Raw genomic sequence first — 27855 nt, 5'->3', positions numbered from 1 at the left:
GAGGCCTCTCCCTGCAAGCGGAGAAGCCGCCGCGCAGGGCGAGGCCTAAAGGAAGCGGCCGGTCCCAGCCGCCCACGCTTCCTACTCGAGGGGCCGCCGATTCCGGCCTCCGAGACGGGGTGCGGGCCGGGGCTCCTGCCGCCGCCTTCACCCCCGCCTGGGGCGGGGCGAGACGGGCGCGAAGAGAAGCAGGAGGCGCGGCGGGCCGCTTCCTCAGCAACTCACCCGGCGGGGCCTTCGCCTGGGGCTCCTCCGGAAGTCCGCGCCCGGAAACCGCCCATCGCCTCTCTTTGCTCCCGGCTGGTGCCCGGATGAGGAAGGACGCGACCATAGAGCGGCAGCCCCAGCGGAGAGCGAGAGCGGCGCAATGCCGGAGCCGGCGCACTGGGCCGCGGCCTGCCGTCCACCGAGGTAGCCGCCGCGCCGCAACCGGCGGGGCTTTTCCCGGGGCCCAGGGCGGCTCCGGAGGCCTCGAGGTTGTCCGGGGCCGCCGTTTCCCCGCCAACAGCCACCTCTCCGTCCGGGAACGGCCACGCCTCCACGGCGCTGCCTGAGCCAAGGCGGCCTGAGGCAGGATGTCCTCCCTGGGGCGGGAGCTACACGCCACCTGCCCGGGGAACGCCCTGCCCGCCCAGCGCCCCGCCTCGGCCGCCCCTTGTACGGCGCCGGGGGCCGCGGGCGAGAGGCCGGCCTTGGCGTTGCCCCGGGAGCCGCATGGCCGGAACCTCGCCGCCCACCAGCCCCTCAGGAGGCCCCGCTCGCCCCGCCAAGCCTTGCCCCCGCAGCAGCAGCAGGAGATACGGGGCGGCGGCGGCTTAGAAAGGCCGGGCTGGTGCGCGGAAGGCCCGAGGGAAGGCGCCCGGCCGGGGCTGCCCACCTGCGAAGGAAGCGGGCGGCCGGGAGAGGTAAGAAGCGGAGGTCGCTCTCAACGCTTGGAAGGCTCCCCACCCCCAGCCAGGAAAAGGGCTCTGCTGCGGCCAAAGCCTCCCTTCGCTTTAGCATCTCCCAGTACCTTAAAAATGAAATCTCCTTTTCTTGATGCGTTTATTTATAATACTTTTAGGCCACCTCAAAAGTCAAAGGACTTTCCGTGCTTTCCGGTGCAGACATAAAAGGAATAAAACAGCCGTGGAGGGATTAGAAGCCAGGCAGAAATTGGAGAGCACAAAAAGGAGAGAAACGGAGGCGAAAAGGCTTTTTCAAAACAATTTAAAAGGTTCCCACAGGCCCACAAGGAAGCGGCCAGAACAGCCCCACTGAAAAGCACCTTCAGGCCCCCAAACTCTGAGAAATGGGCAATTAGAAGGTGTAATATTGCAAACGTTAATAGTCATCAACTTGGCATAAAGGGAAGCCCTGGAGGTGTTGAAGGGCATAAAAACTCTCAATACACAGAATTTAGGTATCAGGTTTGTTTTTTCAAGGCCCCAGGGAGGATGTCCCAGTATTTCTTTTCTCCATTCTGCAGGGCAGCCAGGAGCTAATCCCACGTTTCAATATGTTTTTGTTCCCTTTGTACATATGTATATATGTGCCAAATAGGTACCATCTCATGCATTTGATGGTTGAGTGGGGCTCTCGCCTAAAGAAGCTGCTATGCTGCAAAAATAAATCTGTTGGAATTTAAGGAGCCACAAGGCTCTTGGTGGCTGCAAGAAAGTAACGTGGGCAGCACTCCTTGAAACCAGCAAAAAATATTAGGCTATTAGAAAACTGAAAACTCCTTGAGAGATGCAATTTGGAGAGAAAACTCTGTTCCTCCAATTATTGGAGGCTGGTAAGACCCTTATGTTGTTGGAAGTCGGAGGTCAGTTGATTTTAGAAGGCAGCTTGTGACTCTCCAGCACAGGAGTCAGGGCCGTTTGGAACCAGGCCATGGAAGAGCAGGCAAGCCCGTGCACAGTTCACTTGTGTGAATAGCTGCTATGGGTGCCTGCCACTTGCACAAATGGAGCTGCATGCACAGAACCCTCCCCTCCCCCCCTGATCTGCAAAGCCAGAAAGGTTGGAGACCGCTGCTGTGGCAAGCCTGCCTCCAAACACGGATGGGCTGGAAGGCTGTTGCTCTGCCCAGAAAGATTTTCGGGAAATTCTGACTTTTCCCCACAGCTCTGCTCGTCTTCCCCCTGTTCTGCCGATTAACTTACCTGCTTTCCTTTCAGAAGGAGTTCCAGCTGACCCAGAAGGGGAGGGAACGCGTTTCAAGTCCTTCCTGCCTTGAAATAAAAGACTTGCTGCAGAATCTAGGTACGATCATACATTGTTTGTGGCTTTGGTTTGCAAACGCCAATATTGCTGCTGAGGCCCATTTGAGGTGGGGAAAATCTGCTCCCCGCTTCACTGTGACTGAGAGGCACTCTGTGTATGTGTACGTTCCATATACATACATACATATACATATACATACGTACATACATACATACATACATACATACATACATACATATATATATGAATATATGAATATGTACATGTGTATATACTGGTACATATGTACATACAACATGCATGCATACATAAATAGTTCCTGTAGTTTTCTTGGCAAGATTTTTCCAGAGTGGTTTGCTCTTGCTTCCTTTGGTCGGGCCTCCCTGAGTAAACCAGACAGGAAACACAAATAGATGACCTAAATGTACAATCATATTGACATGTTAACATATTTTTGAAAATCTGAAAACACAAACTTCCCACTTTGCCATTTATATGTTGAATTAGGGCAGGTCCTTCATACATTACCTTCATTGAGCATGCAAACCAGTGTCTGTATTTCCTGCTTTGGATCAGGAGCACATCTTTCTCCTTCTGTCCTGGCCCCTTTTCCCAGAGGCACAGTTGAGAGTGTTTTAACAAACTGCATCCTTGTTTGCTTTGGTGGTAGCAAATAGAAGGCCCCTACAGAGAGTTGTAAGGATAGCTGAGATTATTATAGGACGCTCACTTCCTGTCATTCAAGATACTGCTTATAAGCGCTATGTGCATAGAGCTCTCAGCATTGTTAGAGACCCCACACACACACTTTAGGATCTGTTTCTGCTGCTCTGCTCCCGGAGGAAGTTTCAAAGTATCTATTGTAGGATTACTAGATTCTGTAGCAGCTTTGATCCTCTGGCATAAAACTCTCAGGTTTCTTTCCCCCCCCCCCCCCCCCGCCATGTATATGTATACATTCAGACTAGACTATAATGTTTCTCTGTGTCAGACCTGTGTGTGTGTGTGTGCGCGCGCATATAATGGTTATCTTTTAGAAAGCTGAATACAACAAAATTTCATTTTAATGTATGCTGATTAGTATACATTTAAAGTGACAATAACGTATTTTTCTGTTTCTATTTCTATTCTATTTTTCTCTTTCCTTTTCTTTTCTTTGTTTCTCTGACCATTAAGCCTGTGGAGAGCCTTGCCTCTCTTGCCAATTGTTTCCTAGGCAGCCTCTTCTCTCCCTACTTCTCAAGGCCATCCCTGCATTCCATTATTTCACTCCCACCTTCCGACACTTCCAGCATGCAGAAGAACTTGTGGGGCCTCTGGTTGAGGCACGTTCTGCCCCAGTTGCTGTGCTGGCTGTTGGATGGCATTCTGAAATTTAGTCCTCTGCATCTGCTTGCTGCTGATGCTGCCACAACATGGCTGCCAGAAGCTCAGCAGTCAGTGGAGGTCCTTGGGGATCCCAAGCCATTCTTGAAATTCCTCTCTTTGGAAGGAAGTAGAAGACTTGCAAGGTTAATGTTGGCTTTCCTGAGTAAACCAGATAGGAAATGTGACTGGATGAGCTAAGTACTTTATTGTCAGGCTGCATTAACAGATTCTTGCAAGCCTGAAAATGCAACCTTCCCTCTATCCCTTTTAACTGCTAGGTTGATTAGGATGGGCCTTTCCAGAGTTGGAGGTCAGCAGCTGGCCTTTCCTTTTCTCAAGGTTATCCATGCATTGCATCATCGAAAGGGACTTGCCCAAGGTCACCCAGCTGCCTTTGTGTCCAAGGCAGGACTAGAAGGATAGTCTTCTGGTTTCTGGACTGATACCTGCTCTCCCTACACCAAATGGGCTCTATAACTGTGTGTGTGTGTGTGTGTGTGTGTACACACGTGTGTACCTGTCTTCACTATTCTGAGGGATGGTTTTACAAGCATTTTGCTTAGCAGTGCCTATCATTCCCTGTATTGCGTATAAATGCAAAAGATTAATTGCCAGTGGATTAACCCCTTGGGCTACATTGCTAGTGTACCTAAGCAGGGATATTACAGTTGGGCTAGTGAGGGAGTACCATCAAAGTGAAGTAATGGAGTATTTCTCAACCTCAGCAGCTTTAAAATGTGTGGACTTCAACTCCCAGAATTCCCCAGCCAGCATCTAGCAAGATCCTTATCTTAAAATGTGGATGGCCTCTTTTTATCGAGAAGGATAATAATGGTTCATCAGTTATATTGAGACTGTCAAGTTGCTAGCAAACTTTTCCCCTTCACCTAGCCCATGGATGTCAAACTCGTGGTGTCATGTTGCCGTCACTTGACATTTCACAATGATTTTCCCCTTCATGGAGTTGGGGTGGGTGTGGCCTGCGTTTGACACCCCTTCGCCTAGCCTCACGGCTGCCCTCTACAAAAGCTTCCATTGCCCTCAACGGGGGAGAAGGTGGGTCCCCATTCATGAATTTCTCTAGTTGAGCAGCAGAGGTTAGTTCCCTCCTAGGATTGGTTTTTTTTAAAATGTGTATCATGCATTATGGGATGTGGTGGCTCAGGCTAGGATGCTAAACTTGTTGATCAAAAGGTTGGCAGTTCAGCAGTTCGAATCCCTAGTGCCGCATAACGGAGGGAGCTCCCGTAACTTGTCCCAGTTTCGGCCAACCTAGCAGTTCAAAAGCACATTTTAAAATGCAAGTAGAAAACTAGGAACCACCTTTGGTGGGAAGGGAACTGCGTTCCGTGAGCCTTTGGCATTGAATCATGTCAGCCACATGACCACAGAGACATCTTCGGACAGTGCTGGCTGTTCAGCTTTGAAACAGAGATGAGCACCGCCCCCCCTAGAGTCGGGAACGACAAACACATGTGCGAGGGGAACCTTTACCTTTACCATATATTAATGAAAAATCAATAATACTAATTTATTAACTGGTACTCTGCCCAACTCTCAACTAGGCAACTCCAAACAATCCAAATAATTACAATAAAACAAAAGGAAAAGTTAAAAGATGAAGCCTCAGAGAAAAGCCTCCTTTGGAGTGAAAAAGATGCTCCCAGGCTCCTCTTCGTCTTTGGCCAGGATGAGTTCTGAGTCCCTCCATTGATTCCTGCCAGGAATCAGGGACACCTGAAGCGCTTCCTCTGGCTTTCATCATAAACTCCACAGTAGCGCCTGCTGAATTCTAGAACCTTCTTGGAGTTCTGGCATGTCCACAGAGCAGCGGGTGTCCTGCTGATCACAAGCCTTGCGTGTGGGGACCTCGCTGTGCAGAAGCATATGTGGCTGTCATGAACCGGAGCTCCCTTCCCCTCCCCCGGCTGCTCCTTCACATAATTCTCTGTGTGGAAACCAGGCAGGTAGTGACAGAAAATGAAACTTCCTTTCTCCTGCATATCAAGTGTGGCCTTTTTCCGGGTTTTGCCTCCAGGGCACCTGCTGAGTGGATGAGGACACTGAGTCCTTATGTTTGTGGGTGTTTAGGAAGGATTCCCAAGGGGGATTTTTCTGAAAAATCCGGGGGGGGGGGCAGCTGAGGACATACTTCCTTTGAGGGGTGTGAGGACGGGCACCGCAGAGAGGCAGAGCATTAGGCACAGGAGCCTCTGCTGTAATATGGGCAGTGTGAGGACAATATGGATTAGGATTGTTTTAAAAGAGGATGGTCCCACCTTAGTCCTGTTTTCCTTTTGTTTTTGTGTTTCTAGAAGATAGCCCAGCAAAAGTGCAAGTGGCGTCTGAAAAGCCATCCAGGCTCCCGAAAGAAGCGGCAGGTATGAAGGCTGATGGGACTGGGCTGTATTGTAACATGGGAGAGCCCAGGGCCCAAGCGAGGACAGGTGCGTGCTCAGGTGGAGTTGCAGTTTCAGGAAATGACAGCTTAGCCTCTCAAGAGCCTCTCTGTCCTGACTCGTCAGAAGAAGAAGAAGAAGAACTCTCACCCTGTGCCAGGCAGGCTGCGGAAGAGAAGTGTCGGAATCCAGGCCAAGAAATGAATACCGTTTTTAACAGTCGTCCATCAGTTCAGCAAAGAACGTTTGGCACACCCAGTAAACACCGCCTTGGTCTGCCTTTGGATGTTTGCCCACCAGGCACGAGGCTTGAAACCACAGGTCAGACCTTGCAAGGCAGCACACCTTGGGGGGAGCGCATGGATGACTCTGAGGCGGTCTATGAAGTGCAAGCAGGGAGCTTAAAGAGCAATCCAGGCAGTGGAAGGATGGAAGATCTGGGAGCAGCCTCTGAGCTGCAGACAGCTGAGGCTCCATTGCAGGCAGGCAGCCCTCGGGGAGAGCTGTCCAACAATGAGCACAAGGGGGACAACAGTGTGGATTTTCCTTCTAGCCCTGTGCATAAAGGAATAGTTGAAATCCAGAAAGGGCCTGCTGTGCACAGCTGCTGCAAAGGGGGTGGAGAATATTTTCCTTTGGAACACTGCAGATTTCCAAGACCAGCTGGACAGCTAACCGTGCCAAAAGACCGGCATTCTGAAATTGGCCGCTCCCCCCTTTGTGATGTTGCCCAGGCAGCCTTTGAGGATGAGCTGAGAATGAGCTCTTCAGAGCCCAGCGGCATCCAAGATTCTCTCCACCATGAAAAATGTATCACTTTGGGGAAAGGAAATGGAGCTCTTTTGCTGAAAAGAAAGAACTTTGGGTTCTTCCAGAACAGTTGCCGTCTAAAGTCTGTTTCTGCGTTTCCCAGCTGCTTGGCTCCTCAGCTGGGCTTGGGGCGAAATGGCTTGCCCCTCCGAGTGGAGCCTAAGGACAATCTGAGGACAGCCCTCCTGCTCTGTGACTTTGCTCTGCCTTGGTGTGCCAGCAATTCTTTCCGCCTCACGGAGGTCAGCCTGCTTGCTGATGGAAAAAGCCTTAAAGTCGCTCAACCCCCTGGCCCACCTCCATTTGCCCAGAAGGCTGGCCCAAGCGTAGGTCCCGGAGGGCCCCTGGGCAGCCTGTCTCCAGAGGAAGTCATTGTGATGCGAAAGGCCAGGGCCTGTCCTCATCACAAGAAAGCATCTGCTCCAGGTCAAGCCAGTGGCAGACTCCAGGCAGCAATGAAGGAAGGGGCCTGGGAGATGGTCAGATGGGTGCTGAGAGGGACAGGGAATGGGGAGCTTGCCATGGAGCCCTTCTGGAGAAAAGCCCTCCGCTTGAGTGACCGGACCGTGAATGATCTTTCTTCTGCTCCAGAGGAGATCTACGCCCTGGCAAGAAATCTCTTCTTCGATTGCAAGAATCTACAAAAAGGCAGAAGAGAGGCAGCCCCCAAAATCTCTTTCAGCTTGGGAATAAGCCCGGCCCTTTTGGAGTCCAGCACGAAATACTTTTCCCTACAGAAATTTTTCAGTTGCTCTCCCTGCAGTAATAACTGGGTGGGCTTGGAGAGGGCGGGAAGCCCCTTGGACTCAGCTCATCCTCTGGAGGTTCCTTGCTCTAATCTGTCAAAGGCAGAAGCTGAAAACTGGTGTGTTAATGGAGGAGATGCTTTCGATGGTTCAGAAAGTATTCTGGAGAGGAAGAGTCATATTTTCCCTCCCCGTGAAAGAGAAGTCCACAAAGCTTTACTTAGCGCTGGGGCTGGTGGAATGAAAACAATAGAAAAGGCAACAGGACATAACAATACTAGGCTGTTTCTTAAGCTTGCATTTGATGGAGACTTGAGCAGAACTTTCCTTCTTTGTAGAGCCACTTTTAGAAAAGGTCAGTGCCTAGAAGAACAAGAACAATATTGGATTCACCCCTCTTCCCCAGCATGGAATCTCTCTTATTTAAATAAAAAAGACTCTTTATGTACTAAACATTCAGTTCGGCAGAGGGAACCCATTTATCAGATGAAAATATTTCTTTATCCGTGTTATTTCCTTGATAGTTGCACCTTATTTGAACAGAAAAAGGATTCACCAAAGACAGAGTTTCTAGGATGCCAGCAGCCTTCCTTAATTTTCTACAATAAACTAAATCATCATGATTTGCAAACTGTGATTAGTTCGGCTATAAAATATGTCCAGTGTAGTAAAAATGAATCATTGCATTCAAAGATGGAGCTGAAGGTAACTCCACCAGCCGCGTCACTTTTAACAGAATATCATCAAGGTCCATTTCCAGAAATCATCATTGAATCATCCAATAACAACAATAAGGGGTCTGAATTTACTCGCAACCTGCTGAATGAAGATTTTTTAAAATCACAAAGTCCCAGGACACTATGTGGATGCCCGGAGTCTACTTCTGAATCACTGAACCGGAATGATTTTGCGAAGAATCAGGCTCCTCAGTCAAAGACCAATGATCTCCATTCTGCCTCTGAATCAGTCCACAAAAGTCCATCGGAGAAGTTCAATTTTAAACATGGATTATTGTCTGCCAGTAAATTGGCTTCATCTCCTTTTCAAACAGCTTTTGCCAAAATTAAAGGCCAGGAAAGAATGAAAGGACTACTTTTAAAATCGTACAGAAAAAGGAAAACATCTAGTTTGATATCTGCAGGCTTAGGCTTCCAGAATAAAAAAATGTGCTTCTTTCCAAAAGAGGAGGCAGCGTTAACCTTCCCTTCTTTGAAAGCTCACGGCTCTCCCCTTTCTCTGCTTGAAAGAGGAGCTGATGGCTGCAACCGGCCCTTTGGTTTGGAAAGCGAAAGAGTGAGCAGCTCCCTTAGACGAGATGTGGCTGCAGCCTTCCCTCTAACTAGCAGGAGGACATGCCAGCCCTTCAAGGGTCCCAGAGCAGAAGCGATTGTATCCCTGTATCCTTTAGAGCAGTCCTGGGAGGCAAAAGAGGATTTGGGAGCTGACCCAAGTGAGGGCGGCCAGACAGCTGAGATGACGGAAGGATTTCCAGTTCACCTTCTTTCTGACACTGAACAGTCTTCAGAAACCCTCCTGGAAAATTCAGTGCTTCCTTTCAGGGATGGGAAGGTCACATTTTCATTCAAGGCTGCGATACCCCCAGGACTCCCCCTTGGCTCACCTGAAGACATTTCAGAATCTGATTCCATAAAAGCCAAAGATTCCCCAGAGACGTTGGTTACCTGGTGGCATGTAGAGAGCCCGAATTGTGCGCTGCAGGCTAAACTTTTCTCTGCCTCAAGGAAATCAGCAGAAACCCTCGGCAGCTCAGTGTCCTCACCTTCTGGCCCCAAAGACGGGAGGTTAGCAAGCTTCCCCACATGGCCCAGTGTTAAAGGAGGACTTTTGCTGAGAGTAGAGAGCGGCCAGGAGCTGGCAGGCCCAGAGAAAGGACCAGACGAGCGTATCGGGAGGGGAGATTCTGAAGCAGGGGCTCAGCTGCCTCCCCCAAAAGCGAAGCCCCAAATGGGAAGAAGGCTTGCCATTGGACAGCTTCCAGGCAATGTCTCTGATGAGAAGGCTTCTCTAGGACAAAAGAGGCGGCAGCAGGAGCCCCCTTTCCACACGCGAAGCGAATCAAAAAGGCAAAAAAGGGGCCAGAGGTGTGGAGAGACAGCAAGCCTGAATCTTCACTTCCGAAATCGTAGGTGGCAGGCCAACCGCTGGCCTAACTCCATGGGAGCTTTCGGCAGCTTCGCTCGAGCTGTTGGCTGTGATCAGAGCAGAGGCACCGTTATCTTTGGGTCTTTGTGCCTGCAAAGACCTTTTCCAGCATTGGGGAAAGTGTCCAGAACAGCCTACATAAAAGCTGGCATGCCACGCCGGCTAAGGGCACCGAAACCTCTGGCATCCAAGGCCCCCCCTGAGACAGTCCCTGGGGAAAAGGGGGAGCTTGTTTATTCTGCACAATCGGCAGCCCCAGAAGCCATTCTTTGGGACCCCCCAGCAAAGCAGCAAGGCCACCGGAGCAGCTCGCTGGCCACCTCCTGGCTCACCGGGCAGCCCAAAGATGCCGCCTTGTTGACGAGGCTCTCCTGGTTAGCTGAGAAATTGCTGCCCCCTCCATGCCTGCCCTTCCCACCTCGCAGGGTGCTGCTTCCTTTAGCTGCCAAGGGGGGCCTGCTTAGGAGGAGGAGGAGGCTGCTGGAAATCTTCTCCTTCGTCAGTTTAAAGTTGAGCTCTCCTCCGAGGCTCAGCAGCTGCTGCTTCAAGATGGGGGGCTCCCAGCCTCTGCCCATTTATTCCGTCGAGTCGACCATCCTCTGCTTCTTTGAGCTGAGCAACGACAGTCCTTGCGGGTGCAGCACTCCGGTTTTCCCGGTGTCTTTCTATCACCAAATGGGTGTTGGCCCCACTGTGAAGCTCCCCAAGACTGGGTCCCCGAGCCTCATCTCCAGATTGGCCCTGGAGAGTCCACAGCCTCAGCAGCCCTCTGCGTGGAGCCCCTCTTTCCTTCTGCCTCAGAGCTGCCCAGATATCACGCCAATCCAGACAGACGCTGAGCCCAGTTCCATGTCGGTCCCCAAGGAGGGAGAGGCCGTTGCTTGCAGTCCAGACTGCCCGACCCCCGGCCTCCCTACAGCCTTAGCCTTGTTCTCCCCCGGCTGCTTTCGTGCTTGGACGAGGAGGAGGAGACGCCCCAGCAGTCGAAGTCCAGCATTCCAGTGGCTGAGCCTGCTGCAATTTGCTCGAGGCTTCAAGGGGTTCCAGTGTTGCACTTCTGTGTCAGCTGACCTCTTCTCTTCCTGGCCCTCTTTGCTGGGCAGCGCTCTGTCCATCTGGCGCCAGCATGGACTGTCCACCCATCTCTCCGAATCCACTCCTCTGCATTCCAGTCCCAGGAAGGGACAAGCAGCCGTCCCTGCAACAGCCGGCCTGAGCCACCGAACCAGGTAAAGCCCTGTCCTCCTCCTGGGAATCAGACTGTCTGTCTGTCTGTCTCTCGGGTGGGAGGCCTCCCAGCTCCTTCCTTAGGGGTCTTGGGTAAATCTGCTTCTTCAGGGGGACCCCACTGACTCTGCTTCTCTCCCTCGCAGCCACTATAAGGGCTGTTTGTTGTCCGCAACAGAGAAGTATGTACCCAATGTATGTACATACAATAAAGTATGTACTTTATTGCAGCACATATCTTCCATAAGCTTTTGGTTGGCAGCGTTAACTCCATACGGCTAGGATTTACAAGTAGATGTAGCCACATAAATCAATGTCTGGTACTTAGCCCTTACAACAGATCAAAGTCTTAAACTTTGCAAAGGGACATCCAGCCTCCATTTCACTCCAAAAGTTCTTATCCTTGTTGGGATTAGGTGCTGTCTTAGTGTGGTGCTTGTTTTCGTGATCCCTGGCAAACTCCAAACCAGGCTCTGCTCTTAGAACTGAACTTTAAGCCCAGGCAGAATAGCAGTAGCCCTTAGACCTATATTCCGCTTCCCAGTGCTTTACAGCCCTCTAAGCGGCTTACAAGTCAGCTTCTTGCCTCCAGCAATCTGGGTCCAGAATTTTACCACAATGGGCTGCTTCCTGGAGCACCTGGTCCTGGCAGTTGAATGACAGTCCTCTTGTCTGCCTATAATGGTTGTAAATGCCCAGGTGTTGCCTCCTCATCTGCTTGTTGACTTGGAGGTCTTCTAGTCCAACCCCCTGCTCAAGCAGGAGACCCTAGACCATTTCAGACAAATGGTTATACAATCGCTTCTTAAAAACCTCCAGTGATGGAGCACCCACAACTTCTGAAGGCCAGCTGTTCCACTGGTTAATTGTCCTCCCTGTTAGGAAGTTTCTCCTTAATTCCAGGTTGCTTCTCTCCTTGATTAGTTTCCATCCATTGCTTGTCCTGCCTTCAGGTGCTTTGGAGAATAATTTGACACCCTCTTCTTTGTGGGAGCCCCTCAAAGATTGGAACACTGCTATCATGTCAACTCAAAGGGCAGTAAAATCGGCTCATTAACACACACACACACATCTCAATTTGCTGGGAGAAAAGGTGCGCGGCATCTATGCCAGCATCCCAACTTTTTAGCAAACTGAGCCATGCCCTGATGTTTCCAGGAAGGTGCCCACACCCATCTTTCCACTAGACCAGGCCTTCCAATTCCTGCAAGCGTTCTTCCTAAGTTTCAGCCTCCTGGCCCTGCGTGAGGCTTCAGTCTTGGGTCAAGGTGGATTTTCCGCCTTTTAATCCTCTCTCACGTAGAATCAACCTTCTGTTTTTGCAAAAGCAAAGATGGCTTCGGAATGGCCTTTCCACAAAGCCCTGCAGTAGTTCCAGCCGAAGCTTTGATGAAAGGGAGGAGCCCTTGGCCCCAAGGCTCAGAGCTGGGAGGCAAGAAGCGTTTCCCCCACATTGCTCATCAGCCCGCCTGCCCCCCACCCAGCCAAACGTTCACCGCTTGCGGCCTGCAAGTGGACTTGCTCTTGGTCCATCTGAAGGCCTCTTGGAAGCTGAGAACTCAGTCAATCTCTCCAGTGTTCATGCAGAATTCCTTGGCCTTTGTGCTCAACCCATGAATTTGCATTGGTTGAAGCTCTTGCTTCGGTCCAGCGCCTGTTAGGAATGCCCTTCTTGAGGCTGGCCTTTCCTACCCATTTCAGAGGTGCTGGCAGAGTGGGAGGGAGGATGGCAGCCCAACAGAGGGCTGGGTGGTGGCTGGGATAAGTTTTCCCTTGTCTAGGAAGCCATTGGGAGACGAGCTGCTGCCAGGGGGAGCTTCCTCCCACCCAGTTCAGGTGTCCGATTTTACCTCCAGCGCAACTACTTCTTAGACCAGCGGTCTCCAAATTTGGCCACTTTTAAGACTTGTGGACTTCAATTCCCAGAATGCCCCAACAAGTCTTAAAAGTGGTCAAATTTGAAAACCCCTGTGCTAGCACAGAGGCCGGGAAAGCTCTAATTCCGCTCAATCTTCCTTGCAATATAGATTCAATGAATGTCATCTCATTCTGTGTTATGTTCTAATTTTCTGTTTGTTTTCTGTGATTTCCCCCCCCCCCCTTTAAAGCAGCCTAAGCTTGCCTCCCCTGGTGCCCGGCCTGCCAAGTGACACTTCCAGGGCTGTGAAGAAGGACGTGAGGTGAGTGCGCTCCTCCTCTACACCCCCCCCCTAAAAAAAACCTCCTTAGATACAAAAGAAACCGTTTCTGTTCTTGCCTTGAGCTCTCCCTTTATCCGTGTTTCTCCTCCCTTTTAGAATTTGTTCCTTATTTCTGCACTACCAATCTTGCCTAAGTGTCTCTGGGCAGTTTACATAATACAGGTAGTCCTCAACTTACGATTAGCCCCAGTTCTCCATAGTGAGGGGGAGGAGTATCCAGGATAGGATGGGTTGACTTTATCCTCTCGTTGATTGGACTGAGTCATCAGAGCTCTTGGTATAAGCCCCTGGTCCACCAGGCTCCACCCAGTTTTTAGACTCAGTCCACTCATGGACGGTTGACCATCCTGGAACTCCGACAGGTCGAAGATATACAAGAAAGGGAATGAAGGAAAATTCCAGTGTCTCCCTCCTACAGCATCCCAGGCGAGCTGGCAACTCCCTGGACTGTAAGGATCGGCCAAAAGCCCCCCAGGGGGCGGCCTGCCGCCCAGGCTTCTGAATGAGACAAGCAACACTCAGAAAGGAATTTGCTGGGCGAGCAGGAGACGGAGGGCAGAAGCCTCTGGCAGGCAAGCCCTGCTGCAAGGACGCCAGCGGCACCGGAGACTTCCCCAAGAGCCGCGGATCGAGAGAAGGGACAGGCGAGGGTGGCGCGGAGCCCCCTGCCCCCTGGAAGAGAGCCTTGCAAACGCTGTGGAGCGCCCACTCCATTGGTACATGACCCACCTCATTGGAGGGGGCTCACGGGCAGAGCAAGGACTCCAGCGGCATGGGAAGCGAAGAAAACGGCAGTGGAGGCGCACGGCAGGTCTTCGGAGCACAAGTCACCCAGCCAGAAGATTCAAAAGGGGCGCCTTCGTCTCCTGGCACAGGCGCCATTTTGAAGCCAAAAGGGACCACGTGTTCCAAGATGGCGGCGCCCAGAGGCAACAGGAGACTGGCAGGACACAGGTACTGGCAACAACAGCTGGCAGTCCCACCAGGTTAGTAACCACCCCTCAGGTGGCCCAGAGAAGGGGGCGGGGAGGAAAGGCAGAGACAAAAAGAAGCACCTCTCCCCCAGGGCAGAGCTGGAAGCAAGGGGGGGGGGTCACAAGCCTCCCAAGCCATCTAAATAGGAAAGGAGGAGGCATTCATCCAAAAATTATTTGGGAGGGGGCGGAGGTGGTACTGATTGCCCCCTTTTTGCCCAGGAGGCCATGGTTGGCTGTTGTGACTTGGCTAGAGCCTTGGGAGCTGTTATCTGACAGCGAGGGGGCTTTTGAGTCGTGTTTGGAAGAGGAGGAGGGTTCTGGACAGGGGTCTGCCTCCGAGCAGGGCTCAGAGAGACTCGTTGGTCCCCAGGTAATGGCAGAGCCTTGGGCCAGTGGGGAGGACATAAGAGAGACTGAGCCTTGGAGCAGTGGGGAGGAGACAAGAGAGGCTGAACAAGAACCCTTCTGTGAGTATTTTCAGGATGCACGGAGACGAGCTGACCGACATAAGGCACAACTGAGGACTCAGAGGAGGTGATTGCAACCAGATGTGCCTCGTTAGATGCTTCCCTTAGGGATAAAAGGACTGGTGGTGCCACGCCCTGCTCGCAGAAGTCAACGTTCCTTGATCCTGGATTGTGGTTTCTTTGCTGTGCACTTCGAAAAGTGGTTTGACTTCTGTAACCCTGGTTCGTAGAGACTTTGGAAAGAAGGGCTTTGCTCCCATTCGATTCTTCTTGTATTTACCGTAAGAAAGATTTATGTTTAAGTCCGTTATCTTCTGGCAGAGACTTTAATTAGTTTGGCTCGCAGCCATTTTGAAACAGAGAACTGATAAAGAGAATTCCCTTTCCTTTTATTTGCCTGTCGTCTGTTAACAAGTGAAGGAGGGTGGAACAAAACAGTTGGCAGACCTTCAGTTGCTATTGGGGGACAGAGCGCGGAGGATTCCTCAGGATAGGATCTCCCTCAGGCAGGGGTCACTGGAACACCCGGAACCCCAATGGCTCCAATTGACCACTTGGCGGTTGAGCGGAGCATCCTGAAGGAAGAAAGACTTTCCATCAAGGGGATAGAGCCCTTAATCTCAAATTTCTTCAGGCAGGCCTGGACAAGGGTTTAGAACCTAACACAGTTAGGAGACAAGTCTCGGCCATTTCCTCGGTGCTTCTATGCGGTAGAGCCCAGGCACTCAGTCAACAACCTTTGGCAAGGCAGTTTCTGAAGGGGGCATCCAACCTCACACCACCCACGATACACAGGTGCCCTTCCTGGGTCTTGCATAAAGTGCTGGACGCATTAAGGGAGCTCCATTTGAACCATTGCGAACAATGTCTCTAAAGTTTTTAACCCTTAAGGTGGCCATCAATCTGCCAGGCCATCACAGTTGCAGGCCCTGTCCGTGGAAGGCGACCTCTGCATCTTTCACCAGGACAGAGAGATGTTGCGGCTGGACCCTTCCTTCATACCTAAGGTGGGTTCATGTTTCCACGAATTACAGGACCTGGGTGTGCCCAATTTCTGTCCGGACCCTGTTCACCCGCTAGAGAGCAAGTGGCACACCCTAGACATAAGGAGGGCTCTGAGGATTTACCTCAGAAGAACCTGACCAAATAGAAAGTCCGAGGCCCGGTTGCTCTCCTACCAACTGGGGTCTCTGGGTAAAAAGGTGACTTCCACCACAATAGGCAGGTGGTGAGGATCTGCATCGCTACAGCATACCAATCCCAGGGCATGCAGGCACCAACCCATCACAGCACATTCCACATGAAGTGCAGCCACCTCGGCCTCCTGGGCTACACAGGCCTCATTGATGGAGACATGTAGGGCAGCCGCAGGGTCTTCTTCCTCACCCTTCGTGAGGAACTACAAGCTGGACACCTTTGCCTCGGTGGAGGCTTCGTTTGAGCGCAGGGCTGTCCACAGGGCAGGGGATACATCTCACCAGGCTTAGTTTGGCCAGGGGTCTTCAACTTATTACCCAACCTAGGGACGTTTGGCTTTGGTACGTCCCATCCTGGATACTCCTCCCCCTCACTATGGAGAAAGGGCGTTGGTACTTACCTGATACGCCTCTTCTCATAGTGGGGGGGGGGGGAGTATCCAGACCGCCCCTGTCATGATAAAGTAACGTTTATGGTTGTGACTCAGCAGAAGCTTGCTGTGAGTTGCGTCGGGATGTAGGAATAATGAGCAGCTGTTGCTCGTTAGGGTCTTCTGCAGATAAAAGACGGATGGTGCCACGCCTTTGTGGCAGAAGTCAACGTCGTTCGTGGTTCATCGTGGTTTGTTCATGAGTCCAGTTTCGTGATTTAAAGAGGCACTTGGATAAGTGATTTGCTTTCTGTCAACCTGGTTTGCTGTAAGAGTTTTTGTTTTGCATTTGCTTTGTAACTTTTTGCCAGAGACTTTATCTACATTTTGAGTTCGCAGCCAACTTGAGCCAGGACTGATAAAGACATTCTTTTACAAGCCTTGTCTGACTGTCGTGTGTGTAATAGCGAAGAGGGGGGTCAGAACAGTTTACTATGTTGTAGGTTGTAATAACATGATCATAGTAGGATTTAATAAAAAGTAGAAACCTTAACAAGTTCTGGAGTGGATGGTTCAACGAGTCGGATAGAGTTGTTCGTCTATAAACTGGGTGGAGCCTGGTGGACCAGAGGCTTATACCAAGAGCTCTGATGACTCAGTCCAATCAACGAGAGGATAAAGTCAACCCATCCTATCCTGGATACTCCCCCCCCCCCCCCACTATGAGAAGAGGCGTATCAGGTAAGTACCAACGCCCTATTTCTGTTGCTAAGCAAGACAGTTGCTAACTGGGGTTTTGCCCCATTTTATGTCCTTTCTTGCTACAGTTGTTAAGTGGATTGCTGCAGTTGTTAAATTAACATGGTTGTTAAGTGAGAGTCAGTTGCCAAGCATCTGAATATTGGTCACGTGACTGTGGAGATGTGATGATTGTTAAGTGTGAAAACTGTTTGTAAGTCACTTTTTTCAGGGCCATTGTAGCTATGAATGGTCCCTAAACAAACAGTTGGAAGTCGAAGATTCCCTGTAAAAGAATCAGAAGTAAAAGGAGAGGTTGAAAAGGAGGTAAAGTTAAAACTTAAAAGTAAAACCTAAAAGTTAAAAAATTCAGAAGGCGTGCTCGCTTCAGCAGCACATTTACTAAAATTGAAACGATACAGAGAAGATTAGCATGGCCCCTGCGCAAGGATGACACGCAAATTCGTGAAGCGTTCCATATTTTTCAGGGAAAGCACCGGGTACAGATAGCTTGACGGCGGCTTATTACAAACATTTACAATTAGAAATGGTAGAACCTCTTAAGGAATTATTTAATAAGATCCAAGTGGAAGGGAAGGTACCCCCATCTTGGAAGACAGCCTTCATATCCCTGATACCTAAAGAAGATCAAGATTTTACTCAACCAAAAAATTATAGACCTATATCATTACTCAATATAGATTATAAATTTTTTACTAAAATACTAGCGGATAGGTTAATGTTGGTTATTCAGCAATTGATTCATAATGATCAAACAGGTTTTATTCAAGGGAGACAAATGAGAAGTAATGTAAGACTAATTGTCAATACATTAGAATACCTGGGAAAGAACAACCAAATCCCTGCTGCGCTTATATTTTTAGATGCTGAGAAAGCCTTTGATTGAGTGAATTGGCAATTCCTGCTGAAAATATTGCAAAAAATGCAAATAGGAGAGCACTTTTTACAATCAATTAAAGCAATATGTGGACAAGGCCATGGGAGCGGTGAGTGCTGCCACGTGTGTACTGGACCCGTGCCCCTCCTGGCTGGTCGCGAACAGCAAGGAGGTGACGCGGAGCTGGGTCCAGGCGATGGTGGATGCTTCTCTTCGGGAGGGCTTCTTCCCACCGGCATTGAAGATAGCGGTGGTGAGACCCCTCCTGAAGAAGCCATTGTTGGACCCAGCTAGTTTGAACAACTACCGTCCAGTCTCCAACCTTCCCTTCATTGGGAAGGTTGTTGAGAAAGTGGTAGCCTCTCAACTCCGACGGTCCTTGGATGAAGCCGATTATCTGGACGCCATTCAGTCTGGATTCAGGCCTGGCTACAGCACGGAAACCGCTTTGGTCGCACTGACCAATGATCTCTGGAGAGCCAGGGATGGAGGTCATTCCTCCATCCTGGTGCTCCTTGACCTCTCAGCGGCCTTCGATACCATCGACCATGGTATCCTTCTGCGACGGTTACGAGAGGTGGGAGTGGGCGGCACCGTTCTTTGGTGGTTCTCCTCCTACCTCTCGGACAGGTCGCAGTCGGTGTTAGTTGGGGGAGAGAGGTCGACCCCTAGGCCCCTGAAATATGGGGTTCCTCAGGGTTCGGTCCTATCCCCCCTTCTGTTTAATATCTACATGAAGCCACTGGGTGAGATCATTCGACGGCATGGGATCAAATACCATCAATATGCGGACAATACTCAGTTGTATCTGTCCGCCCCGTGCCAACTCAGTGAGGCAGTTGACATGATGTGTCAGTGCCTGGAGGCTGTCAGGGTCTGGATGGGGGTTAACAAGCTTGTACTCAATCCAGACAAGACCGAGTGGCTGTTGTGTTTTCCTCCCAAGAATTTGGCCAGTATTCCATCACTCAGGCTGGGGGGTGAAAATTTACGCCCCTCAGACAGGGCGCGCAACTTGGGAGTCCTCCTGGACCCACAGCTGACTTTAGAACATCACCTGTCGGCTGTGACCAGGGGGACATTTGCCCAGGTTCACCTGGTGCACCAGTTGCGCCCCTATCTGAACCGGGAGGCACTTGCAACAGTCACTCACGCCCTCGTGACCTCAAGACTGGACTACTGCAATGCGCTCTACATGGGGCAGCCTTTGAAGAGTATTCGGAGACTTCAACTCGTCCAGAATGCAGCCACGTGAGTGATTGTGGGTGCACCTCGGTACACCCATGTTACACCTATCCTCCGCGAGCTGCACTGGCTACCGATCGGTCTCCGGATACGCTTCAAAGTGCTAGTCGTAACTTATAAAGCCCTTCATGGTATTGGACCTGGGTACTTGAGAGACCGCCTGCCACCAATTACCTCCCAAAGACCCGTCAGATCTCACAGGGTCGGCCTCCTCCGGGTTCCGTCCACCAGCCAATGCCATCTGGCTACTACCCGGGGGAGGGCCTTCTCTGTAGCAGCTCCGGCCCTTTGGAATGAACTCCCCGCGGAGATCCGGACCCTGTGCCGGCAGGCCTGGGGTTGATGAGTTCCCCTCCCCTCGCGACTGGTATGGCTGTGTGATTTTCGTGTAATTTAATTATGTGTACTATTGTTTATGTTCCCTTTCCCCTCTGAGTTGTTCGCCGCCCTGAGTCCCTCCTGGAGAAGGGCGGCATACAAATAAACCAAATACAATACAATACAATACAATATATCAGGAACAAACAGCTCAAATCATAGTTAATGGAAATCTAACAGATTCATTTAAAATTGAGAAAGGTACAAGGCAGGGTTGTCCTTTATCCCCATTATTGTTTATCATAACATTGGAACTATTGTTGAATAAAATACGGTGTTCAGAGGACTTACAAGGAATCAAGATTAGGCAGCAAGAATATCGAGTACGGGCGTTTGCGGATGATTTGGTTATAACATTAACCCAACCACAGGAATCTAGCAAGGTTTTAATGAATATGATTAATCAATATGGCCAAGTGTCAGGATTTAAAATAAACTTAGGGAAAAGAAAGATACTAGTTACAAATATTAACACTAAACAAAGGGATGAACTAGAAGGAATGACAGGATGTGAAATAGTTAAAAAAGTCAAATATTTAGGAGTTTATATTTCAACCTCAAATGGGAAGTTATACGAACCACTATGGCATAATATACAGACAGAGATGAAAAAATGGGAGAAACTACAGTTATCTTTGCTGGGAAGAATAGCAGCAGTGAAAATAAATACTCTACCTAAATTTTTATTTCTTTTTCAAACGTTACCAATACTCTAAAAAGATGTGAGCCTGCTAGAATGGCAGAAGGGCATTAATAAATTTGTATGGGCAGGGAAGAAGCCGAGAGTAAAACTAAAAATAATGCAAGATGTGCGTGACGGAGGAGGCTTGAAATTACCCAATTTAAAACTATATTATGAAGCAGTAGTTTTATCTGTAATTAGTGACTGGATTAACTTAACAGATGATAGAATACTTAATATTGAAGGACATGATTTGGAATATGGTTGGCATGCTTATCTGCTATATAACAAAAAGGTGGACAAGAATTTCAAAAGTCATATTTTAAGGAATGCTCTACTGCGGGTATCAATACAAACTAAATGATAAGATACCCATGTGGGCAATTCCCAGACATGCAATAGAAAATATGAACATAGTACAAAAACAGGATGTAACTACTTACAGACAGCTTCTTACCTTAGAAAGAGGTGTACTACAATTAAAACCCTTGGATGTACTAAAAGAGGAAAAGGTAATCCAAACATGGTTTCAGTACGGGCAGTTACAGGCCAGATGGAAAATAGATCAAAAAATTGGCTTTATGCAAGTCGAGGATAATCTACTCAAATTAGAGATCAAAGTCCAATGCATATAAAGAGATTATATAATGTATTAATAGAAATGGACTCGGAAACAGAATTAGTTAAAGACTGTATGATAAAGTGGGCTCAAAATATTGAAGAACCAATAATGTTGGATACATGAGAAAAGATTTGGGTAAGAAATGTAAAATTTACACAAGCCCAAAACTTGAGAGAAAACTTTTATAAGATGCTTTATAGATGGCATTTAGATCCTAAAAAATTGGCTTCTATGTATCCGAATTTACAACCTAAATGCTGGAGATGTGATTGTGTGGACGCTACATATTTTCACATATGGTGGACTTGCAAAAAGGTTAAAGCATTTTGGATAAAAATATGGTTGATTATGCAAAATGTTCTTTAAAAAAGGATAAAGTTTACCCCTCAGTTATTTTTGTTAGATATAATTACTGATTGTACAGTTGTAGAGATTAATTTGATTTTGCACTTAATAACTGCAGCTAGATTGTTGGTGGCGCAATACTGGAAGAAGGAAGATTTGCCTACTATTCAAGAATGGACATTGAAAGTAACAAACCTAGCCAAGATGGCCAAAATATTTGCATATCTTAAGGACCATTCAAACGAGAGATACAAACTGGAGTGGAAAAGATGGATTGACTATACTCAAAATAAATATGGGACTAAGAAATTCCAGATAGCTTATGATTAGAGACCAGGAATTATAAATTGTCTAGAGCTAGTCTAGCAAAGAGGAGCTAAAGCTCAATTGAAAGATGTTATTAATTATCTTTTTTTAAAGTGTATTTTAGATTGTTTTTGTTAAAGATTTATACCCTGTATTGGTTCTGGGAAGTTGGGGGGGGGGGAGGTTGGGGAGGGAAGTAAATATTTGTAAAAGTTTGTTTTTCAAAATTCTCATTAAAAAAAATCAGAAGGCAAAGGAAGCGTCCTGAAGCCATCGGCCCTCTTCAGGGTTGCCCTGCGTGCCCCCAGGTGTGCAGAAGCAGCTGGGGAGCCTTGGCAGCTGAGCCTTCGGGAAGGCATGGAAGCTGGGGGGCTTTTGGGGGGAGGGGGAGGAGTTGAGATACTGAGAAGTCTCCTGCTTTAAGTCTCCCACTGAAAGGTGGTTTCTCTTCTGGTTAATGAAGGGAGTCTGCAGAGCTTCCCACTGTATCTGCCTCTGTTTATTCAGATCAACTGGGGTGAGCCAGGTTCCCTTTGCAACCTACTTTGCCTTTTCAGTTGCTCAAGGCTCCACCAGCCCCGATGTGGGAGATGACCAGGCTGAGTGGTATCAGTTTGGAGTCTCTTCATGGCTACAAGAGAGTCCAGCCCACCTTGAATTCCATCATCTCTTCTCTAACCTGCTTTGACTGTTAGTTCAGATTATTGCAGAGAGCTTAAGCTTGCAAAAAACCTTGATATTTAGTTGAACTGCCTGGATTTCCTGACCTCCTGGACACCTCCGTTTCTTGCCCTCTGACGTTCCTTGCCATGCTTGACTTTACTGCCACGGTGTCACAGCTCCAAACTGGGCTCAGCCACCTTTCCTTTCCTTTCCCCCTTTCCTAGGTTGGAATCCATCTTGTCTGTGGTGTTGCCAACATCTTGCCAAGCTCCGGAACCGGCTCACCCTCCTTTAGGCTTTCCAGCTCTTGGCTCTGGAGATGGACACGAAGCTTCTGCCCCGGCATCACCTAAGACTGGAGCTCAGCTGCAAAACGTAAGTGGTGCAGTGCAGAGGAGACCTCGTACGAACTCAAGCTGGCTGTTGGGTGTTTTCATTGCTGCACGGAGACCATGTTTTTGTTGGTAGAGTAAGTGACCGAGGGTGGAAATAAACGTGTGAGAAGGAAAGCCTGCTGGGGCTGAAGGGGATGGAGATGGCGGTTACTCTCAGTCAGCATCAGCTCCAGGGCCGCCTCATCTTTCTAAGGGCCCCTGGAAGTGCCAGTGTGGGGTTCAGCATAAGGGTTGGGAAAGCCACTGCAGGGACTCCTCCTGTCAGCATCTGGTTCTACTGTCTGTCGGCTCAGCCATTCAAGGACTTGAGGGAGGAGAAGATGTGGACCAGAGGGGCAGATGGGGAAAGGCACATCTGGACTAATGCTGAAAATGTGCGTCTCTCTTATCTCCCCCAAGGACGAGTCGGAGAAGAGGCCAAAGAAAGTGTCTCAGATCCGCATTCGGAAGACGATTCCTAAGCCAGATCCCAACCTCACCCCCATGGGGCTTCCCAGACCAAAGAGGTAGGATCGTTGCCTTTGTCTGCCTACTTGCTTGGCATATGTGAAGTCCTAGGAGCTTCCCAGGATTGGGGAGGATCGGCATATCTAACTGAAGAGCTTTCCAGGGATGGGGAGGGTGTCAGGAAAGACAGATGGGGAGGGGAGAGTGCTTGGGTTACTTCTCTGAAAGCAGCCACAGGTTGAAAAAAACCAGATCGTTCTCTGGGTTGGGGATTAGCATACGGCCAACCGTATCAGATCAGTGGATACCAAAGGTATGAATACTGAAACTATTCACACACACACACACACACACCACACACCACACACATACCCGTCCCTTGCCTTGGTCCACATGAGAACCAGAACCATTCAGTCTGTGGCTCGTCCCTGCAGTCACAGTAGTGGATAAGAAGGCAGAGGATCTGCAGTAGACTTCCTGCTTCTCTTCCTGAGCTTCGATGTAAATTCCTCCCCCCCCCCCCACGTGGGATGGAAACAGCCAGAAGAACTGGGAGTAGCAGGAGGCCATGAAGTTTGCGTGTGGAGCCACTGCGGAGGAGCTCTGGGGCAGAAAGAAGGGAGGCTTCCAGTGTGGCTCCCAACATCCCGGCCAGTAGCCCCTCTGGTGGCTTTGCAGAGCTCCAGGGAGCCCCCCTCCCCCCCCTGCATCAGAAGCTGACCAGGAAGCAGGCCTCTTGTCTATAGAGCCCTGGGGTTGCTTGGCCCCATTTGCATCTGTTCTTGCTTTGGCTGCCTGTCTGAAGGAACTCTGGATGGCCCACACAAGTAGCACTAAGGCCAATAGGTAAAACAATCATATAACTGTGAAGCAATAAAATAATAAAAGTAGTATGCCACTTTTTCTCACAACCCTAAAAACAATGTACATAAAAATATTATGAAAGAATTAAGGTGAAGATGCATTGGTTTCCTTAGGAAGATCTTTCCCAAGAGGCCTCTGAATGCGAATGGCCTGAATCACATGGGCAAAGGGCCAGGGGGCCCTGGGGGCAGGCAGGCGGTTCTGGGCTCCTGAGGATGAGATAGGGCAGGCGGGTTCTCCCTGGAAAAGACAGCCCCAGAAGTAACAAGGGGCCAAGCTGTATGAGTAACTGGCAGCACCTTGAATTGGATCTGGCCCCTACAACACCCAGATGTCGTTTAGCCGAATGAGTGTGCTCTTGTCAGCAAATGGGCACCAGCTTCCATACCAGCTGTAGCTGGACGACACACAAATAGCAGAGATAACAAGGGCCTGAGTGACCATCCTCGGTGCCGCCTGGTGATTCCCTCATGGCTGGCTGAAGATTCTCTTGCCATAGCTGTCCCATTAACAGGAGTGGTTGGTCCAAGGGATTCTGTGATTGTGATTGTGTGCCAATATCTTCAGTGTGATGCTTGGGGCAGAGAGGTGAAGCAGCCGTCCTACCAGAAGGGGTTGGGGCCAGCAGAGAAAGTGTTGTTATATTTGCATTTGCTTATTTAAATACTTTAAAAACAGTTCTGGACTCCATATTTAGCTCTGCAGCTGAGACAACAACGCTGCTAACATTTGCAACAATTTGAAGCCTTCCCTGGTGGGACGAAGAGGGGTTTTGCTTCACCCAGGCATGATAAAGCAGCTTTGGTACATAGCTAAATGTCTTCTCTTCTCTGACTAAAGAATGGAAACTGCTCTTGAAATGTGAGGTTATTAGTTAACAAGATGAGTTGGTGGTGAGTTGCTGCCTCCTTTTGCCTTCCAGGTTAAAGAAGACTGAATTCAGCTTGGAGGAAATCTATACCAATCAGAATTACAAATCTCCCCCGGCAACCAGGTTGGTTACCCAGCAGGAGTCTGTAGACAGCATAGCATTGGAATGGGGGATTTGGTGATTTGGTGCAGAAAGGAAAGTCGTGGGGAAATGGCTTGAGTGGGTCTCCCTTTGACATCTGCTCCATGGATGCAGAGGTATACATCCATGTGCTCTGTGGCTTGAGAAAACATATCTGGCTTTGAGCCCGATTGCTAATTGTGTGCAAGGGCTTTGGGTCCTTGCTCAGATTACAATGATGATGCCCGAAGTTCACCCCTTTGGGGTTTTTTTCCCAGGTGCCTGGAAACCATTTTTGAAGAGCCAAAAGAGAAAAATGGGTCTTTAATCTCTATCAGCCAGCAGAAGAGAAAACGGATTTTGGAGTTCCAGGACTTCACCATTCCCCGGAAGAGGAGAGCTCGTAGCAGAGTCCGAGTGATGGGCGGCTACACTCGGGCGCAGAAGGCCGCCATAGGAGGAAGGGAACTGGACGTCCTCCTCATTCAGAAACTGACCGATCTTGAGACCTTCTTTGCCAAGGAGGAGACACAGGAAGAAGCTTCATCGTGTACTTGAGTTTGGGTTGATCTGCCAGAAGAGCTGATGGCGCTTCAATGATTGGGTGTGCCTGGAGGGGGAACCTTGTTTTCCCAAGGTTGGACCAACCTACCTGACTGAACCATAGACTGATATTTTCCTACATGTTGGAGGAGAATAATTAATTTCTGTTAACCTTATGAAAGAGCCCTGTCTTTAGCCTCCATTGTCACAAGGAATTTGCATCTGTGGGGTTGGTTTTTTTAAAAAATAAAAAAAGGCTAAACAAAGGCTACAGCACCTTCAGAGACATTAGGATTGTAAAGACTTCCCGAAGTTAGCTGTGGGTTTGACTCTGCTGTTCTTCTTCTTCAACCCGAGTAATGTGGCAGCTAGGACGAAAGAGTTTTAAGGTGTTTGTTATTCTTTTGTTTGTTTCTAGCCAATCTTAGTTTGCATTGTTGGGCCGCAGGGCCCACTGTGTCCATCAACAGGCATGTTTTGCTCAAAGAAGAGAAGCTGTGTGTGGCATCCAAATTGTATTCTGTGGCAGACATACCTAGATGTGGCACTTTCTTTGTTTTGCTGCGTGGGGACCCAGCGCAGAGGTTCACCTCCAGGTCCTGCATTAGGAGACGCAGGATCCCTAGGAAGTGGTTTTACTCTCTTCCGCCTTCATCGCAGCCTGTTCTACAGGCTTCCTCTCTCTTATTCCTTGGAATTGGGGCCAGCGAATTTGTCGTAGGAAATTTTAATTCTGATGTGATGCCAGAATGCCAATGAGACTTCAACAGTCCTCCATTTTGTGTGTGTGTTCCTTCTACCACCTCAACTGTCGCTCAGCACCTCTTGTTGATTCCCGTTTCCGGATTGTGACTTGTTTGGATCCCAAGTGGAGTGAATTGTACAAATGCAACAGAAGAAAGTGGTTGGGAGCATGAGTAGCAGCGTGTTACTGGATCCTGGTGGAAGTAGCAGCTGTACGAAGCCACAGAGAGGAAATGACAGATTTTTCCTTAGGGGTGTTAGGGAGATTGAAACATTTATCTTAAATGGAAATTTTACATGATGATCAACAGCTGTTGGCTGTCTATAGTGCCTGTAATTTGGGCCAGGTTTAATGGCTGAATCGTTCAAAGGGTTTGCCTTTTGTTTTCTCTCATCTGAAATTTGCACTTTTGCTACCTCATGTGGACGCTTCATGTCACCTGTGGAGTGGACTCGGGGCAAATGAGGGTATGCCAGACCGGGATGGAAATGGAAGACTCTTCCTTGAGCTTGCATTCCATACCTGAACAGGCAAGACGATGAAATTGGCCTTGTAGATGACAGAGGGCCTTGAAATTGGAGAAGTAGAGGAACCCTGCCACATGTGTGCCTGGAAGTAGAAATGTAGCATTTCTGCTCCACATAGTTTTCCCATTGGGGAAAAGAGAATGGGAACACTTTTTAATAGCCGAGAGCCAGATCTGGGTTCCCGTGTGACTGGGACATTATGTGTTTGCTGCTGTTGCTGCATGCAAATTGGTGACACCGGAGATTTTCCCTTCGTACTTTGGATCATTGTAGAAGATCCCAGATTGTCTGTAATCTCCACTTTTGGGTGGGCTGAGTTGAATCATTTATTAGAAGTATCCTTTTGTCCCATAGTGGGATTTTATGACATGACACGCCAGTATAGATGCCGGAGGGGTGGCTCTGAGGTGGAACTGCTGCTGCTCTGACTGCAGGTGGGCAGGCCTTCCTCTTCTTCTGGCAACCTTAATATGGCGGTTGGCGTGCTTCATCTCTTTTCTCAGTGCTTTATGTCTGAAATCACATTGATGTGAAGGCAAGGATTCTCAGCATGGTTTTGCTACAGCTGTCCAGAAGAACAGGGTGTTCCAACCATACTGACTTTAAGCTTCTGGACTTCAATTCCCAGCATAGCTGGCTGAGGAATTATGGGAGTTGAAGTCCACAAGTCTTAAAGTCGTCATGGCTGAAGAGCCCTGCAGAAGAAAATATGGCCACTGAAGTGACGGTGGGCTCTGTGGTCCACCAAGAAAGCTCCACTGTGGAGGGGGCCAGAGTGGGGGTGGGGGCTGCTGCTGAATGGCCCTTGGATCAGGCCTGCAAAAGGCAGCTTGCCTTCAAGCAGCATTCTCCCCAGGCAAGGACCCAATTCTCACCTGATTTTCAGTACAATCATGAAAAAGATTCTACTAAGAGCACTTGAAAGAAATCTCTTCTCAGGAAAATGTGGAGGCAACCAAGGATGTGATTAGGTTTTGGGGTGGGTAGACGAATATTTCCTAATATCTAATTGGGAGGGGACTGTGCCTATCTGGGAGAAATAGGGATGGGGGTTCACTCTTCAATGCAGGTGTCATCATGGGGCCAAGAGCAGCTCTGAGCTCCAACAAATGGTTTTTGAGCCTGGTCAGACACCCCCATCATTGGGAGCAGTTTGAAAGGAAGACTGCTTGGTTGGCCTTTCGTAATCCAAACCAAATGGGAATTTGCACACCTGTACTGGTGGCTCTTCTGTGCCATTATCACATGTTTTTTGTTTATTCCTGTACTTTTTTTTGTTTCAAATTCACTTTTTCTAGTGTTTAAATTATGGAAATAAAAAACGTAAACAAAA

General features: G+C 49.1%; 2 protein-coding genes and 1 non-coding gene across 12 annotated transcripts in view; 2 read left to right on the top strand and 1 right to left on the bottom strand.

Annotated features, from left to right (window-relative positions):
• Positions 1-504, bottom strand: part of DEPDC5 (DEP domain containing 5, GATOR1 subcomplex subunit) — a 73261-nt gene extending 72757 nt beyond the window's left edge. For 7 of the 9 annotated variants that reach the window (XM_014066155.2, XM_014066160.2, XM_014066159.2 and 4 more), the window contains exon 1: positions 226-496. The gene's annotated coding sequence lies outside the window, so the exon portion shown is untranslated. Of the gene's footprint in view, positions 1-225 lie in introns of all 9 variants that reach the window. The other 2 variants (XR_015695545.1, XM_014066166.2) reach the window with 2 other exon arrangements.
• PRR14L (proline rich 14 like) lies at positions 479-27855 on the top strand. Of its 2 annotated transcripts, none has more exons than XM_087705907.1 (8): positions 479-905; positions 2163-2247; positions 5892-10923; positions 13033-13101; positions 22235-22385; positions 22805-22911; positions 24639-24710; positions 24986-27855. In XM_087705907.1, exons 1-8 carry the CDS (start codon positions 576-578, stop codon positions 25263-25265), a joined length of 6126 nt encoding a protein of 2041 aa, XP_087562033.1. In that variant the 5' UTR covers positions 479-575; the 3' UTR covers positions 25266-27855. The 2 variants fall into 2 exon arrangements, with proteins under 2 accessions (XP_087562033.1, XP_087562032.1); XM_087705906.1 differs by having other exon boundaries at positions 13030-13101.
• On the top strand, positions 17250-17356 carry LOC148048907 (U6 spliceosomal RNA). Its single transcript, XR_015695730.1, has one exon. It is a non-coding gene; the product is annotated as a U6 spliceosomal RNA (small nuclear RNA).

Source organism: Thamnophis sirtalis, unplaced genomic scaffold (assembly GCF_051295495.1).
Source record: "Thamnophis sirtalis isolate CommonGarterSnake01/CBP01778 unplaced genomic scaffold, rThaSir2_p1.2 scaffold_2, whole genome shotgun sequence".
Taxonomy (NCBI): Eukaryota; Metazoa; Chordata; class Lepidosauria; order Squamata; family Natricidae; genus Thamnophis; species Thamnophis sirtalis.
This window is presented reverse-complemented; position numbering and strand designations above follow the sequence as displayed.

What these genes read in the sequence shown, in the direction of transcription:
- PRR14L (XM_087705906.1), top strand. Translation starts at nt 576, where the DNA reads ATGTCCTCCCTGGGGCGGGAGCTACACGCCACCTGCCCGGGGAACGCC. An exon ending in CTGGAGCTCAGCTGCAAAAC is followed by an intron (nt 22,386 to 22,804) that starts GTAAGTGGTGCA and finishes ATCTCCCCCAAG; the next exon opens with GACGAGTCGGAGAAGAGGCC. An exon ending in AAATCTCCCCCGGCAACCAG is followed by an intron (nt 24,711 to 24,985) that starts GTTGGTTACCCA and finishes TTTTTTTCCCAG; the next exon opens with GTGCCTGGAAACCATTTTTG.